This window comes from Micropterus salmoides, unplaced genomic scaffold, assembly GCF_014851395.1.
Source record: "Micropterus salmoides isolate LMB-PRFRI ecotype aquatic unplaced genomic scaffold, ASM1485139v1 Ms_hic_scaffold_10, whole genome shotgun sequence".
Taxonomy (NCBI): Eukaryota; Metazoa; Chordata; class Actinopteri; order Centrarchiformes; family Centrarchidae; genus Micropterus; species Micropterus salmoides.
In genome coordinates, this window is record NW_024040041.1 from 8,774,662 (window position 1) to 8,793,193 (window position 18,532).

Below are 18,532 nucleotides of genomic sequence, written 5' to 3' on the forward strand. Positions count from 1 at the left end.
CCAAGCTGTGGTCTACAGACAGAAGAATGAGAGACGGATAATGAGGGACAGAGGAATTGACTCTGAGTGATGTAAATGATACAGAGCAAAGGGACTTGTCCAAGGAGGGGAAAAATGCATCCCAACACATGCTAGTTTACATGCATCTCGCTGACACTGATTAATCTTCCCTTGTCACTTTCCCTCTTCCCTTTTCTCTCTTTCCTCCTGTTTCTTTCATCTCCATTCTCTTTTCCTGTTTGTCTTGTGGTGTTCACTCGCTTGCTTCTCTTCTATCTGTCCTCTCTCCACAGACCAGAGACTAGACTTGAACAAGCTGAGTCCCAATGACAGTGACACAGTCAGGGGCCAGATAGTGGGTGAGTACAGATGGACACGCAAACGATGATGCATTTGGTAGCACAAACAGATTTGGGGAAGATGGGTACTTTTTAATTAGAAAGTAAATGGGGGGGAAAAAACTTACTCAAATAAATACTTAAAACTTATAATCTATCTGCGGTGTGTTCCACTGACTGTATTCTTCACCTGATGTATAGCATGCTGTCTGTCATTCACTGTGTGTTGAATATACAAGGAGGGAAGTATACAGCAGAAGGCAAAAATGTTAAAAGCAAGTAATTTCAGTATTTTCCTTAAAATGACCTCATCATGTTTTTATTATTTACTTTGACAGTTCCTGTTGATGCATTATATTTATTTACACTCTCTCTCACTATAGGTCAAAAATAGTCTTGAGGATATTCTTTAATGCTATTATAAACATATACATGTGAAATATTTTCAGCTCTAGTCTGCCAAATGTTGCCCATTCTCTGTCACATTTATCACAGTCTTCATATAAAATGTAGGATTAGATTTCATAACACCAGACCCTTCCTGCAGGAGGAAAAAAAAACTTTCTTCAACCAGACCCTCCAGGATAGCACTGATAAAATGTAACCCTATTCCTGTTACTCATAAAGATATATAGCTGTATTTTGTGCTTCGATAAAATATATTTGCCTGCACTGTAATCTGCTGTCTAGTAATCCTAGCGTGTGCATCTGTTTGCCATGTGTTGCTGCAGTGAGCCTGCAGTCTAGGGACCGGATAGGCACAGGAGGCCCTGTGGTGGATTGCAGTCGGCTGTTTGACAATGATCTTCCAGATGGGTGAGTGAGTTTGGGGAAATCTCTTATCATCTCAGAAGGAGCTTTTTGAGATGCCGTTGCAAATCCTAAACAATAAATGCTGCCTTGGAGTACAGGAGTAAGACTATGCGAATATGATATTTGCATGTGGTGAGACTTGGGGGGGGGGACACAACACTGCTAGGTGGTTTTGTGGCTGCTTAACCATGTCCACTGAACACTGTATGTTTCTGCTGCCAGCTGGGAGGAGAGGAGGACGGCAACTGGACGAATCCAGTACCTGAACCATATCACACGCACCACACAGTGGGAGAGGCCTACCAGGTGAGTACACTGCAGCCCACAGAAACTAGAACCCAGACGTCTTAAATCAAACAGCAGCAGGCTGATGGAAGACCTCGTCTCTGACCTCAGTGCTCCCAAACGGGGGAAGTGGGGCTTCTCAAAAAAAAAAAGGTGTCTGCTCCAGACAGTGGTGTTTAATGATGTGGAAGAGCCAGGGAAGTCACAGAGCCAACATGAGCGGGAACAGAGGCATCTCTTCCCAGCTTAGTCTCTGTTTGTTGTGCTAGTGAGCTGCCTTGAATAGATTTTGTAGTTAGCATCTGAAGATTTCCTAAAAGCTGCCTATAGATCTGTTTGTGTTAGTAGAAATGACTTCCTCCTTTTCAGTCCCCCTATATTGTCTCTTTCTTTCTCAAACGGATTCACCCATTACCTTAGCTTTTCTTCTTGGTCTTCTGTGTGGTTCCTCTCAGGCCTGCATCAGAGTACTCCAGCCCTGGCCGGCCTCTCAGCTGTATTGTGGATGAGAACACGCCCATCAGCACAAACGGGGCCACGCCCACCACAGCATTGCCGCCTAGTGGCAGTGACCAGCGGGCCCAGGAGAGAAGGGTCCGCTCCCAGAGGCACCGCAACTACATGAGTAGAACCCACCTGCACACGCCCCCAGACCTCCCTGAGGGCTATGGTTAGTGGGAAGCCAGCGCCATAGAGTGGACTTGTATATAGTATCCTCTGTGTGTATGTATGAGTAAATATTTATCGTCTAGCCTTATTGCTCAGCCTTCATTAAAATAATTACAATTGTACAAGGCTAGATTAGTGTATGTACCTACTGGATCTGGATTGAGAGGGAACTTTACATTTAGATTATCCCCAATAACCTCACATCCACTTGAAGAAACACTCTACCAGTGATTGATACAGTGATGGTGTCGATGAAGGGGCACTTGAGTTCATCTCTCAGAGCTGTGGGGGCGCATCTGACAAAAATGTTGGAAACCACTTCACTATACCATCAATACTCAGCTTTGACCAGCTTTTCTATCTACCGGTAAATATTAATATTCTTGTTGCACTAGAGTTTTAAAATCCTGTGTGAAAGCCATCTCTACTTCCACTGTGAACTGTGTCGTCGTTGTAATGCTGTTGTGTTAGTTGCTTCGCCTCTGCCCTCCTCCCTGCTCAACACTGGGCTCAGTTACCCAGCTAATCTGTAGCCTCATTCAGTCCAGCGGCGCTCTGGTGCTGCTGCAGCTCCACACAAGGAGCCTGAAGTACTGGCTCCATTTTAGACAATCTATTTGAATTGATCTAGCTGTTAAAGGCTGGCTTGACTCCCCTTCTCTGTTCTCCTTTCAAAGTCAAATAATCAGACACATTCATATAAAAGCACGCACAAGCACACATACACGCACAAGCACACATACACGCACACACACAAGCTGTGATCCCCCACATAGCCCAAGGGAGTTTTGTTTATCCTAACAGTAAAATATTCTGTAATATATGGGAACCAGAACTATAAGCATATACAGCTTTGCTCTCAGTCCTTCAGATTATGAGGCTTGTAGCTACGCTTGTCTCTCTATTCCTGGCGCTCTCAATATCTTTGTCCATAATTTCTTAGTTCTTGGGCAGTCCCCATAAAATCTGTCAGCACCTCTGATTCTCCTCATGTGTTTCTACAATCACACTAGCCAAGAGATGTCACCTTATGTGTCGGACGTATATCGTGCAGTGATCAGATGGGCATGTGTTCGGAAGGTCTGGTGTACATGCATGTAAAAGCAGGGGATAAGTCCAAAGGGGTGCCAGAGAAGAGCTCTCTGGCAAGCCGCTCCATGGAAATATCTGTCAGGGTGTGATGAATGAGTACACCAACTCAAAAGTCAGACAACCCCATCTCTCCTCTCCCTTCCTCTCCAATGTTCTTCACCCTGTCTCTCACCTCCCCTCCTCCCTCTTCTGCCTCTTCCCGGCTACCTTTGGGAACTCCACTGAATCAGGCAGTCCTTTATCTCCATCTGTGTGATATCTCTCTTACACAGTCAGTCAGATTATAAGCACAATCTGTCTGCATGTGGCACATGAATTAAACTCTATTTAATTTTGCATGCGTTTTGAACATTTGACATACACTTGATGCCAAGGTTGAGGGATAATCTTCTAGTTCCTCCTCTTTTGTAATGTGATTCATGTCATTGTGTAACCGAGGATCTCCAAATCTTGCATCGATTAATCCCGTTTTTATGTCTTCCTACAGAGCAGAGGACCACGCAGCAAGGCCAAGTGTACTTTCTTCACACGCAGACAGGTGTCAGCACGTGGCATGACCCCAGAGTACCAAGGTAAGTCGGCCACAGGATCTGTGACTTCAGGGAGACAACACAACATTATAATGTTCTCTTTTATCACTTAGTGTTGTTTTGCTTTTTTACTATCCACCACACATACTGTAAAATGTATAAAACACAAGAATAATCAAACACATAAATGAGAAATTACCGTCCGCAGATGTCTGCAGTCCTTTCTGAATTTACTGACATTACTGCCATTACCCATATCCTGTGTCATGGCAGTCTCTTAGTCCTTGTCTCCTTGTAGTTTGCTGTAAACCTGCAGCTGATTATGAGTCTGACATGCTGTGAGAATACCCATGTCACGGAGCTCTGAGAGCGATATGGTCCTGTGGCACGAGCGTTGAAAGGCCTCACTCTGGGACACATGGCCATCAGCACACAGGCCTCAATCAGCCATACCAGGGGCTCTTGGGCAATATTCAGTCAGGCATGTGTGACCTACTGATTATCATATTCCAAAAGAAGTGCACACGCACACAGATCTGCATGTGCAAAGACAGGCTTCAGTGCGCTCCAGACACTATCAATAAAACATGACTGATGTTATAATACCTGGCCACTGCTCACATGCATTCTCAGTGTATGAGTGATAGATGATATTTTTATTGCTCTTGATAGGAGGCTATTGGTCACGCCACACCTCACTGGGCGCTCCTCAGACAGTTCCAACATTAGCAGATGGCTTAGCTGCCAAGTTCTCATCGCTCTTGAGGCTCTGGTCCCTTTTTGGCTTAAATCCTGCAAAAGTCCGCGCCAGCATCGAGAGCCTGCTGTAATTTTTGAACCTTTTTGTCTCCATGGAGTCCAGCTGAAAGGGGTTGCAGGGCAGCAGTAAATAATTTAGATGGGAGTAAGAAGAAAAATAGAATAAAAGCGATTTCTCAGACATCTCGGAATCTTGGTGTCCGCCTGAGTCCAGTTAGTCAGTGCTTTGGTATGTTTTATACCTAAAATGGTGTGTGTGTGTGTGTGTGTGTGTTCTTTGCCTCTCTTTTCCCCTGTCTCCCACCCTGTGTTGCCTCTATTTTTCTTAAATTCTCAAATGCTTCATTGGGCTCTACTGTTGCATTTCAGAGATCTGAGTAATGTGAACTGTGAGGAACTGGGTCCTCTACCGCCTGGATGGGAGATACGGAACACTGCCACTGGGAGGGTTTACTTTGTCGACCACAATAACCGAACCACGCAGTTTACTGACCCACGCCTCTCGGCCAACCTGCATCTAGTCCTAAAGTGAGTACTACAGTACCCTTGAGCCAGAAAAATCTAGTAGTGAAATAAATTAGGCAGTACATGAAGAAGAAGAGAGAGAGAGAAAAAAAAAAACAGTGTATAAAAGCAGAGCGATTTATTTTCTTTCTTTGTTTTGCTTCTGTAGTCCAAGCCCCAACGGTTCTCGAGGAGGCATCGAAAGTCAGAATGTCAGGTAAGGTTTGGGAATCACGCCAGCAGTCCTCACTGCACACAGACGGGAACACACACAAGCGCACACTCCCCCAGACATTCAGACTTACTCACTTTGCCTCCCCTTCACTCAGTGTTTTACAGTGGGATCCTGTGCCAAGGTGTGTTCACCACCTGTAGAGGTTCAGCGCTCAGAGTGGCCCTTCTGCTGAGCAGACGTTTGTGTGCACACACGCAGAAATACATGCCCATTGCTCTCCCCCACAGCCTGTCGTTCCACAAAAAATTTGTCAAATTCCTCAGGCCCGCAGAGGTTTTGATCATAAAGGCGTTTTAGCACACAATCCGTCACAAAGCTGGCTTTGGCCAGACATCAGATAGCTGAGTGGAAACCAAGGCGGCTGTGTCTGTGGCTGAGGAACGTCTTACGTCCAGGAAACGGAGCATAAATTTGATGCCCAAGTCCATGAATGAGCTGTGTGTGCATGTGTTTGTCCTTCTGCATAAGTTCATGTGTGTTGATTCATGCTTAAGTGCACAGTACATGCCTGCGTGCATGGGTGCAAGTGTTCAGGATTTCTTCCCCTGCGCAGCTGTTCAAACACATAGTGTGCAGTGATAGCCATAGAATTACCCATAGGTCCTTGCTCCACAAAGATGGAGCAGCGAGTGGGTGCCTTGGTGGGCCTCCTCCGCCTGATCTCATTCCTTCTCCATGCAGAGAGAGATGGAATGCATCGACGGAGAGATCGGGTTTCTTTTTTTCCTGTTTGGATGGATCAAAGAACGTGTTTGGGATTTTGTATTCGTTTTTGTGTTTTTTCATCTATGGCCCTCTGAAAAGTCTTAAAAAAAGTGTAGCCTGGAAAACCACAATTGTTTTTCTTGTAGAAATTTTTTCATGAGCATGACTGGCATGTCACCGGAATAATTTTGTATAATTTTTTCACAGCTTGGCGTCTCTCTGTAGCTATTAGTGATGTGCAGTACACTTGCACATTTTTGATATTGTGAAGTGAAAAGTCAAGTGATATAAAGTGTAAGATTTCAGGGTGTATAGTGTCGTACAACTGGTTATTCAAGGGCACACGGACATTGGCCTAAGTTTCGTAAAGTAACTTCTTAAGTATGCATGACTAAGGATTAACCTTCAAATTACATTAACTCTGCAATAGGTGATCTATTGCCTTTTTGGTACAATTTCTGTCCTAACTGAAGCTGCTCTAGTACTGCAAATAGGATGGACTTTGGAGTGACTTTTTCGCTTGTGACAAATCTCTGGTAAAGTTATCAGTCATCATGGATTTCCATCAAGACACATCTGCTTTTTATCAAGTCAAGGATTTTAGAAATGTTCAACCCTCAAGTGCCGTCATCCCACAAAAATGTTTGATATACATGTCCATCAAAGTTATAGTTTATTGCCTTTTCTATGTGCTAAAGACACTGCCTAAGCACCCAGACCACGGTTTCGGTTATATTTTCCTTATGATGTTGCAATCTTCTGCCGAATTCCAGCCCCCTGACTGGTCGAGGTCACTGTTCAATAGGTAACTGAATCCATGTCTGGTTTTTAGACCTGGCTGCAAGACTGTCCTCTGTACAGTTGCATGAGAAATAACTATGTAATTTCCCAGATGTTTGTGATTTGTCATGTAGCCAAATCATTGCTTTTATTAGGGCGACCTGTCTCTGCAGTTAGCATCTTCAGGTAACATGCACCAGAGTCAAGCTCATCAATAAGGAGTGGGAAAGAGAAGAGAGAACTCTGGGGCATGTTTGCCTGCAAACATGACAGGAAGAGCAACAGCGCCAGAGCAGAAATGTTTGATTTATGGGTCAAAGAGCAGGAAAAGATGCTCCATGCCTCTCCCACCCTCTGAGTTGTCTACAGTGTTAGCGTTCTGTCGGGAGAGTGCCCTTCCTGCCCTCCCCCTCCTTCCCTTTCCTTCCCTTTCCTTCCCTCCCTGTGAGTCTAGTCTGCAGGAAATAAAGGGATTCAAGAGGAGGTCTCGAGTGTCCTATGGGGCCCTGTGGCTTTCTGGGATAGCAGGAAGTGATTGAAAAGCCAAACTGGATTCTACTGGGCAGACACCAGAAACCAGACGTAGTCACTCAGTAAGGAGAAGTTGTCATTGTGGTAGAGGAGAATGAAAGCATAGGGTGGATACTTGAGAGTAGCAGTTTTGAGCTAACAAAACGTTACAGCATTTGTTCCCTGAGGGAAAGGAATGAGGTACAACACACATAGTATAAGATATCACTTCCCTGACTAAAGACAACTCTATTCATGCCCTGCACATCCACATCCATCACCACGGCCATCCCTCCGTTTGAAAGCCCAGCCAAACCCAGTTGTTTTATCTTGTTCCTCTCGTTCAGGGAGAAGAAGTTATAACATTTCGTTCCCTTTCTGTCAATTCACTTGGTATAAAACATAGTATGGGACATGTATTAATGCCCCACAGAGCAGCCACTAAATTGGAATCAAACCACCAGCATAGTGTGCTATACCCACCTGACGATAAAGCCTCCTGTTCCTCTTCTGATTATGACGATGATGATGAATAATACTTCATACATTGAAGTGCCTTTCAAGTTCCAAGAACACATTACAAAATCCAGGTAATACAGTTTATACATCAAAATAATACTATTAATAAGATAGAAGGGGCAAGAGTATCCTAAGATTAACCATGCATGTCCAAGCTGATGTCCAGTATGTCATCATCATCATGGCGAGCAGCCAGCCCAAGCTGCAGCTAGCTAGCACTCTCAGAGGGCTCCGGCTAAAGCTCTGATTGCCCAGGTCAGCCCAGTTACCGGTGGGGACTTGGACCAAAAGGTCCTCAGTGTCTGACTTGGACAAAGCTGGGTCCATTGACTCTGAGAAAAGGGGGTCATGCCGTTCGACTGTAGTCTTTCCCAGCACTTTTCTCACAAATGTGACCCGCCTCTCCGGGGTGGAGCGCTGGACCTGGTGCACAGGAGTGTGCCTCGGTCAACATTTTCCATGCATGGACAATCCCCAGACAGACGCGACATGCCTCACGCTGGTCCTTGTCATGCAAAGAGAAGCCGCACTCCTGAGGGCTGAAGCGGACAGAAGATTACTTCTTGGCCTGTTAGGCTTGGTGTTTATTCTGAGACACAAAGCATGTAGGCAAAACGCTCAAAATTTGTGCTCCAACAGGGGCCATTCAGCTAACTTTGGGCTGGCAGTAGCCTACTGAAAAAGAGCGCTAACTAGCTTGATCTACTTAGCCCGATTTAGCAGGTGTTCTTCATGAGGTGAAGAGTGTAAGAACTGTGGGATGGCCGTAGTGATGGATGTATATACGCCACCTTAGGTCATCTGGTGTCTGCAGTCAGGCCACTCAGGGATGTGATGTCCCATGTGTGAAATGACTGATGGGCATTGAATCAAATGAACTTGATCAAAGTACCTGATAAAGCCTGGTTTATTTTAACCTTGGCATCACTTCGAGTGTTACAGCTTAAATATCCATACTCCATGCACACAGACTGACGTTTATGCTTCCACCAACCTCTGTGCTCGGCTCTAGAATCTGGTGTTTATGACCCTGCTCAGGGCCGAGCATGCCTGCCACCCCCCACTTGAGTGCAAAAGGCCATTGTGCAAGTAATCCTTTAGTACCGGCACCATAAAGGCTCTTTTGATTCTGTGTGTGTGGTGTGTTCCTTCCTAGTGTGCCACCCTCTGAGGCCATCTTCCCAAACACGGCGCCTAGTTTAGAAATTGTGTTCTCGAGACCTCGGTCATCAATAACCGCAGTTGATGTTCACAGCTGCGCCATTTAAACTTTGGTTAATAAAAAAGTGGTTAATCAATGTTTGAATTGTTTCATCAAATGCTGCTTTCAAGAAAATCTTTTGCTTTTAGCACATTCTGGCTTCAGTTTTGGAGTATCAAATAGAGTGAAAAAGAGACATTAGTGATTTGAAAGGCAGAGAAGTTTGGATAAAAGGGTTTAAATTAAATGCCGGTACATTCAAACTAGACTGCTCTACAAAGGCAGAGAGCCTACAGAGGATGTCTGAAGATTTTCATTCATCCAGGTCATAGTTATCCAAGGTGGGTTTAAATCAAGGGCAACTGGAGTGATTGAAGATACTCAAAGACGTTTCGCCACTCATCCACAAGGCTTCTTCAATTCTGGAACTGAAATATTAGAAACGTTTTTGTGAATCTTCAACCAGGTCCTGGATAAAAAATGATTTAGTTTTTCCAGGCTAGTACCTCTGCAGATACTGCACTCTGCCTTCAGCAAACAAAATTTGTTCTTTCACCTTGCTTGTCCGTATACACTAGTTTTTTGGGTTTTTTTCTTGAATGTAAATACACTATTTTGATAATTTACAATCCATAGTCTATAGGGATTAAATGTAGCCCTGTTTTGCTACTGACTATATGTTACTACAGTATATTGAAATCAACATTAAAGCGATCTATAATTTGATCAGTATATTAAATGAGAAAAGGGTTGCTTATACTGATGAACCTAAAGAGGATTATCACCTGAATCTGCAGCTTTCCTCAGCTTTACTGAGCTTTATAGTGAGTTTTAGCTCATCGTTCAGCTGTCCAGCCTACATCTTCACTGTTTTGGTTCAGTCTTACCCCTGTCATAGCATCATTTTCAGCTGCAGTAGGCAGCTGTTTTCTCTCTCTCTACCCGCTTAGCACCAAACAGCAGACAGACAAAGTTAGAGACTAGTGATCATAGTGAGCGTTTAGCAGCTAAAAAGACACTTATTTCTCACTTATTTCTCTCAGGAGTTGGTTGCATTTTGGTAAACTGTGGTTGTTTTAAATGTGCGACATAAATAGACTTGACTTCCATTTATATCTGTTGGCCACAAATGACTCCAAATGAAGGATAATGTTGCTTTCTGAATGTTGACCCCAAGTGGCCAAACAAATCAATTATTGCAGCAATTTTTTTATTTTTCATTGTTAGCTCTTGACTGTAGTGGAATTTGTGCAATTGCAGTGGTTGACCTAAGTAGATACTGCTGCTCTGCTAAGCGCGCTTTATCAGGGGTATACTTTTTCTCCATTATGATGGCATTGAGCTAATGCATCATTAGTTATGTGAAATAAAAAACAGAAGTAATTACAAAGATGTTAGTTAATCAAAATGGTTAATTTTCCATTACTTATTACAGCTAGGTAAAAAAATCTGTTAGTAGATTTATTTTCAGCTTTCTGTCTTGTTGTCTGCCTCTCTGTGGAAATTGTACATGCTTTTGTTTTACATAGATTATTCATTTCTATAACATAATTTGTATATGGTAAAACAGATTTCTGTTGTGACTGAAGTTTGACAAGTATGTACTTAGTGTTTTTTTTAGTTTAAGACAAACCTTTGGGCTTGTAAATTGTACCAGGACTGGATGACACTACAAAACCTCAAGTGTACATGATGGTATAAAAGCAACCAAGAAACTATTTGCAGAACTTTCTTTTCCGCAGTCATATTCTGCTGCTCCCCCGCAGAAAGCCTTATTTTAGTTCAGCCATCGCTCTGTGTGAGACCACTTGGCCTCTGCCAAGTGGAGAGCTGGAGAGAGGGGAGTGTGTGTCTGTGTGAGAGGCAGTGAGTGATTGACGGTGAGGGAAATGTCTTACCTCCAGTAATCCCACCTCCACCTATGCATGTCTGTCTTGTCTGTGAGGGGCTGAGGCAGCTGTTTGACTTGATGTGCTTCCCAGATGACCTCAGTGTGTTTACTCCTCATACTCTGCAGTCGGCAAAGTACGAAGACCTCTCACTCTCAGAAAGCTGTATTTTGAGTTTCTTGGCATTCCTCCTTTTTGCTTGCTTTCTTTTTTCTCACCAGTTGTTTGGTATAGGTACATCTAAGACTTACAATGTTTGTCTTTCATCTTGTCCCTCTGTGTCTTACTCTCTCTTTCTCTTGGCCTGTTTCTCCCTCTTCCCCTCTCTCACCTTTTCCCACTCTTTTCTGCATGTCTACCTTCTTCTATCGCTGCTCTGTCCTTCTCCCTGCCATCTGCCCTCCAGTCGTCAGAACCAATTGAAGGATCAGGTCCAGCAGGCTCTGGTGTCCCCCGGTCAGCTCCCAGAGGAGGCCGAGTGCCTCACGGTGCCCAAGTACAAGAGGGACCTTGTTCAGAAGCTCAAGATTCTCCGCCAGGAACTGTCCCAGCAACAGCCTCAGGCTGGCCACTGCCGCATCGAGGTGTCCCGTGAGGAGATCTTTGAGGTGAATATGAAAACAAACAAGCTCAGTCATGTCATCATGTCATCTGAAGCACACAAGGGGTCCCTGTTATTTTACGATACTCAGAAACGGGTACATAATTGAACCCAGAGGGAAATTCAGCTGTCACAGACAGATTATGAATTAAGCAAATTAAATTGCATGACAAAATGGTAGAAAAACATGGAAATAATTTAATATTTTCTCTATTACACATCCATCTTACCCCTTTTCCCCCAAACTCCAGCCAACAACTGTAAATTTAGCACCGTGAGCAATAAACAATAGCAATTTTGCGTTGTCCCCCCAGATTACAAGTAATGCCCCTACACTTCTTGCCCTCTGAGAAGCAAACGGCACATTATGTCGTTCTTTTGTACCTGCTGAGCTGCTTGTAAACTTTATTTATAGATGTACCCACGTTATTGTTAAACTTTCTCTCAAGGTTTTCCCCCCCTCTCACAGAGATATCTGTGATGTGTGAAGGTAGTCTTTGTTCAAAATCTAAAGCAGGCCTCATGTTTGTGATTAGGATTTTCTCAGCTAGGGAGTTGTTTTTTTTTTTTTTTTTTTGTTGTTGTTGTTTTTTCTGCATCTAGGAGGTGTGGGGCCTTCATCAGAGCAACAACACCTGCAACAGACTGCATGACCCTCATAAAATATTTACTGGAATGTGCTGGAACAGCCAAGTCTGTTAATCTGAACGAAGACATTTTTGTTGGCTGATCTCAATGTGAGAGATAGAGACAGGGAGGGGAAAGGAGAGGAGGGGTAGGGGCGGTGGGTTGAGGTTGAGCGAGTCTCCAGACCAGCTGAGGCATTACATTATGACTGAACAGCCAACTGTAAGCTGGTAGGCTGTCAGAACTGTCTTTATGCATACTTTTCGGCGTAGATAAGACATTTTCATTTGTCCTGCAGCGCCTCTATGTTGTCTGCTGTATCTGGAGGGCACAGTGGAACCTGGCTGTGATATTATAGTCTTATGTCTGTGTTTATTATAACTGCCACTAATCCACTTTAAATGAACCCTCCCTCTGACGCTGTGAGCCATCTGCACATGGGATGAACGCTGATCGAGGCGGAGAGATCTCACAACAGAGAACCAATTGGAAATGACTGTTATAACGCCACACAGCTTAACGCTCATTTCTTCCAATACTGCTACCGTCAAGCACATTTTACTTTAAAACACTCCCCAGTACTTCTAGATCCTAATTTCAAACCTTTTAGTCTCAACCTTTGGTCTAGCAGTTACCGTATTAAACATGCGCCATAATGCAAGACATGGAGCTTGGAGAGTGAATGCATCCCTGAAACTGGTCACACATGACCTTTTGGCAGTTTCCCCAGAGGAAGGGCCCCTGGCATAGCTATTGCAAACTGATAAATGGCTTCTCTTTAACTCTTTCTCCCGCTGAGGTGCATATAGAACCAAATGGCTCTGCATCAGCAGCAGGGCACGTACGGTAACCAGCTGTCTGACGGTGTTAGTGTCTTGACGTGTGTGTGTGGTTGTTTGCATCCGTGTTGCAGGAATCGTATCGACAGGTGATGAAGATGAGACCAAAAGACCTGTGGAAAAGGCTAATGGTGAAGTTCAGAGGCGAGGAGGGGCTTGATTATGGAGGAGTAGCCAGGTAAGAAGCCATAGGAAAAGATGAGCATGGTGCATGGAACACACGGACCTTTTACACAGCGCTCTGTTTCCTAGTGGGGGAGCAAAAGCACACCGCTTCCTCACCATTGTGTTGTCTGGTTTGTTGTAGTCATTTCTTCATCACTTTTAATTTAGTATGTTTAGCAACTCTGATGTGACCAGTATGTGACCTATGTCTTTTTTTTCCTCCCCCTTTGTCTACTGCCTGACCTGTGTGCATCTGCGTGGTGTACGCTGTGCAGGGAGTGGCTATATCTGCTGTCGCATGAGATGCTGAATCCGTACTACGGCCTGTTCCAGTACTCCCGTGATGATATTTACACACTGCAGATAAACCCTGACTCTGCTGTCAACCCTGTGAGTCACAGCTGTTGCAAACAACACACAAAAAACTCAAAATGTACATGATCAACAGGGCGTCATCTGCAAATTTTAAGAGTCTTATAACCTCATAACATTCCAATGGCCCGCGGGCCATCAGGTCCTCGCAGCAGCTCTCGCTATATGCCCACAATTGCTATGTTAAGCTCGTACTCATATGATACACCGTTTAAAAGCTAAAATGCAAACCATTTCAACATACAGTCGTCACAGCGGGTACAATCAGCGCCTCTGTCAGACCAATCAAAGTTGACGTGACACACCTATGAAGCCTCATAGTAATCCACCGATCGATTATATTCCAGCAAAAATGGTGGTGTTACTTTGTCAAAGGTCCAGACGATCCAATCCAGTAAAGCTATTTTGTCCAAACACATTATTTTATCAATAAATCCCCAGAGACTGCAGCTGCATTGTTTCATATTTGCTGGCAGACGTGCCTAGTATGTGATTATAACCGTAAAAACTCAGATTTGTATTTAAACAGCTACAATATTTTGTATTCAAATTAGCTGTTCTGACCTTTTGATTGACACCTAATTCGACCCAGTAGTCGCTCACATGGCAGGAAGTACCAGTCCCTATTATTTCATGGGTAGGCTTAGCAAAATGCAACCAATAGTACTGATGACTGGCACGTTGTGTAGCCAATATAATTCTGTAAATAAGGATTTCCAGCTTTAATTAGGAAGTTCATGATCTACCAGTGAAAAAAAACACATCTGCGTCAAGCTACCAGCTAATACGGCATAAGCGCAGCCGCAGCCCAGGGGCGGAGCTGTTAAGCTGTTGCTAAAAGAAAAACCTGTGTAAAATATTCCTTTTTCATGGTATTTGTATAAAATTTAAAATTGGACTAGGCTTTATGCCGTGGCCCTACAGTGTTTTCCAGCTAATAAGTCCCAGCTATAATTGTCTGCATGCACTTTTTCAAACGGAAACGAAAAATATATTACTTTTACTGTGTTTAAACTTATATTAATCAATTCCAGTAGCACTAACAGTGATTCTGACTTTTGGGTTAGGGACTTCAGAGTGTTATCTTTCAAAGAAGCCCCAAAACCATGCATTTACTCCAAATGGTTCAAGAACTGCATTCAATTTACTTTGGATATGCCCTGAATAGGCGTTTTGCATGAATTTTATAGGAATGGTAAGAGGTTAAGAAACATGGAATCTAGTTCCCTCTTTTACAAAAATTCTGAATATTATTTGTTGCCTGTAGACAGTAACACAACAGTTTTTGATGGTTTAATCTATCCATCCGTTTTCTGCCACTTATCTCCAGGTTACGAGAATTGATTAACTAGATTTCAATTATTTATTGTTATATACAGCTGGGAAATACTGACAAATGTGAAATGAATGCAGAACTGTCACAAACACTTTAAATGCTCAGTACTGCTCTTCATTTGGAAACTAAATTTATGTTTTGTACCCCTCCAGGAGCACTTGTCGTACTTTCACTTTGTGGGCCGTATTATGGGGATGGCAGTGTTCCATGGCCACTACATAGACGGAGGCTTCACTTTGCCTTTCTACAAACAACTGCTGGGTAAACCCATCACTCTGGACGACATGGAGTCTGTCGACCCTGACCTACACAACAGCCTTGTGTGGATCCTGTACGTACAAGACACATTTTTCAAGTCCAAAAACATTACTGACTTTTCTGTGTAAGTGAAAGAGGTTCTCTGGATTACACAAAACAGTATGCATTCTACAGTCTATGTGCTATGAATATATACAGGATTGTTATCTGTACCTAAAAATAACTTTAACATTAATTTCAGAAAATTACAATCTACCAAGTTGTTACCCAACCCACATGAAAACCTCTCTCCCGTACTTGGATGACAGCGCCCCCCAGGGCTTTGAATATTTCTTACATCAGTGGTCCCTAAGCATGTGACCAGATCAGCTTATTAACATCACATCTGCTGATTTTCCCCAGTCGGCACGCATTCAACAAAAAGGATCTCACTACTGTTTTTATTGGAATGAAAATGTTTAAAACAATATTTTATTTTGTGTGTGTGTGTGTGTGTGTGTGTGTGTGAGTGAGTGAAAGTCCTCAAACAGTAATCCAAATGTGTATCTCTCTTCAGGGACAATGACATCACAGGTGTGCTGGACCACACCTTTTGCGTAGAACACAACGCCTACGGAGAGATCATCCAGCATGAACTCAAGCCCAACGGGAAGAGCATCCCCGTCACCCAGGACACCAAGAAAGAGTACGTCCGGCTCTACGTCAACTGGCGTTTTCTGCGAGGCATAGAGGCCCAGTTCCTGGCCCTGCAGAAGGGCTTCAATGAGGTCATCCCCCAACACCTGCTAAAGTCTTTCGATGAGAAGGAGCTTGAGGTACTTTTATCTATTTCCCATTTCTCATGTCTATTTGTTGCTTGACTTACCTCCAAGTACATTTGGTTGAACATACTGAAATCATTTCATGACACTGCTAAACAAAGCAAATCTACTTCTTTCCTCGACCTGTAGCTGATTGTATGCGGCCTGGGTAAAATCGACATCAACGACTGGAAGTCCAATACACGGCTCAAACACTGCACTCCAGACAGCAACATTGTTAAATGGTTCTGGAAAGCTGTGGAGTCCTTCGACGAGGAGCGCAGAGCCCGGCTGCTGCAGTTTGTCACTGGCTCCTCCAGAGTTCCCCTACAAGGCTTCAAGGCCCTCCAAGGTAATAACACCAAGGAGGAAAACTGTGCAGATGTAATGTTTTATTATGTAAATGCTCTTTTACATTGGACTTGTTATGCAATAAACGCAAGACAGTCCTGCGTTCGAAACCGCCACTGAAATAGCTTGGTGTGAATTGCCTTCTTTGTGGAATGAAATATTAGCCATCAGTTTAAAGGGATACAAAGTGTTGCATGCTAATGTGATGTCAGATCTATAATGTACAAAAAGTGTGATAATATATTCTTTACTGTTCTTTTGGTGCACAGACAGCTGCTCTATAGTCACAGGCTCGGTCAACACAACACTACATGTGTGTCTGGGATTCTTGGCTTCTCTGTGTGTGTGTCTGTGTGTGTCTGTGTCTCTGGGTTTCTCCAACCTGAGATGAACCCTGAGTCTGTGCTTAGTGCAGTGGTTCAGTGGGTCCATCCTGGCAGACTGCACTGCCCAGAGACAGAGCACGCAGGCATGTCGAGTACACGGTGATCCACAGGCAGACGGCACCCTTACACACCTTTATATAATGTGGCCATCCTTTCATGGTCAAAACATCCCCCGAAGCCAGAACACCCAAAAACAACACACACACTTACAGGGGTCTGTGGCATCACTTAAGTTTTAAAAGCTAAACCCAGCTACAGTCAAGGGAGAAAGTCAACTGAGTTAGGACTGTTGGTATCTAAATACTCTACAGTAGGGGTCGGCAAATAAATCTGACATCGGGCCAATTTTTTTTCAAGCCATTACATGGCGGGCCAGAACATTATTTCAGTCAAATTACTTCAAACCCTTAGATACTCATGTGCACGTTTAGCCCAGTCGGTAGACTGCGGGACTCCTGTTGGAGGAGTTGTATGATCGATCCCAAAATAAAAAAAAAAATGTTCTCCCTTGTTAAACAAATTGATGAGGACAGTTTTTCACATGCTCGCAATAAAGCATGCGCCGCAGTGCGTGTGCGTCCCCGGCGTTTGATCCGCATTCATAAACCTATGGACACTAACTTTCATTAGTGTTTACGGACGACTTTTTTCAGAGTTGTGTCATGTAAACTAGAGACTCTTATGAATGTCCTTCAGAACATTTCAAAGTAAAAGCTCTCAATGAACTCAACATGAAGCATTGCTTCAAAAAACATTCTCACGCTTTTATTTTGGAGGCATATCCACTTAAGAGGAAGTGATTATGTGAGTAACTGTTGCTGTCATGAGTGAGATCTATTTCAGCATCAGCCACTATCAATTTATTCATTTTTATTTTTCTGCTATCATAGCAATCTGGCCGCGTATTGCTGGCGGGCCAGTTCTGGCCTGCGGGCCGCCTATTGCCAACCACTGCTCTACAGGACTATGTATTGGTGGACCATCTGAATATTTAATGAATGTCTCCAATAACAGGAAACCTCACGAGTGAATGAGTGATCTACTAAATACAGCAACAAAGGATGGCCATCACTAATGTATATTAATGTTTCTTTATTGTTTTGTTGTAGTCGGAAAGCAAACATCAACTCATTATTTGCGGTGCTATCAAGTAACAGCTTTGCTTCTTATTGTATGAAAGCAGAGAAGGCGACCATAATTATAATTTATAAAGTAACTGAAACACTAATTGTGAAATGTAACAACTACTGAATACTTCTAAAAATGTTTAAATTTAGAAATCACTAAAGTTACAGCACTGCAAATATTTTACATTGAAAACTGAGGTAATTTAAAGTTATGTAATTTAAAAAACTGAAAAATATTGAGTTAAAAATGTTTGTGTCCAGGGTTTCTAGTCAAGGGGAAGGACTGGGGGAGGGGTCTGAGTAAACAGGGCCCTCGTGTGAGGAGGTGCCACAAAGACACTTGAACAAATCGCTGTGGATGCGGGGAGGGGCCCATAGAGAATGCACAGGTAGAGGGTCCAGAATTTTGTGCGACGCCACTGTTTCCAATCCCTCACCTGAAATTTTCTTTCTTGGGGATCCTGACGGGATAGGACAGAAGTCTGATTGAGTCTTTTGGGCTTGATGGATTATCCTTGCCAACCCGTATGTTCAAATTTGAATTAACATCTTGAATTTTGGCATCTGATTTTCACCGTGTCAATTTGACATTTTAGATCTCAGAAAGACGCACTTAATCTGAGCATTTTTTTTTAATATATTTTGGACACTAAAGTCTGAATTTGTGAACCTGGGGGGAAAAATCTAAACTTTCAGGAACTTCTGGAAATTTAAAGAGAAATTCTTCACAGTGAACTAAGCTAATTGTGTTTTAAACAGGTGCTGCTGGGCCTCGGCTCTTTACCATCCACCAGATTGATGCCAGCACCAACAACCTGCCCAAAGCCCACACCTGGTGAGG

At 43.4% G+C, this 18,532-nt stretch overlaps 1 protein-coding gene across 1 annotated transcript in view; it reads left to right on the plus strand.

Moving 5' to 3' along the window:
• Window positions 1–18,532, plus strand: part of LOC119883833 (E3 ubiquitin-protein ligase SMURF2) — a 55,878-nt gene that overhangs the window by 34,672 nt on the left and 2,674 nt on the right. Inside the window, exons 5-18 of the mRNA XM_038694411.1 lie at window positions 294–359; window positions 1,070–1,154; window positions 1,374–1,457; window positions 1,892–2,106; window positions 3,685–3,769; window positions 4,856–5,014; window positions 5,160–5,207; window positions 11,236–11,437; window positions 12,971–13,074; window positions 13,337–13,451; window positions 14,922–15,100; window positions 15,584–15,842; window positions 15,978–16,179; window positions 18,451–18,526. Coding sequence (XP_038550339.1) covers window positions 294–359; window positions 1,070–1,154; window positions 1,374–1,457; window positions 1,892–2,106; window positions 3,685–3,769; window positions 4,856–5,014; window positions 5,160–5,207; window positions 11,236–11,437; window positions 12,971–13,074; window positions 13,337–13,451; window positions 14,922–15,100; window positions 15,584–15,842; window positions 15,978–16,179; window positions 18,451–18,526 — 1,879 coding nt within the window. The remainder of the gene's footprint in view (window positions 1–293; window positions 360–1,069; window positions 1,155–1,373; window positions 1,458–1,891; window positions 2,107–3,684; window positions 3,770–4,855; window positions 5,015–5,159; window positions 5,208–11,235; window positions 11,438–12,970; window positions 13,075–13,336; window positions 13,452–14,921; window positions 15,101–15,583; window positions 15,843–15,977; window positions 16,180–18,450; window positions 18,527–18,532) is intronic.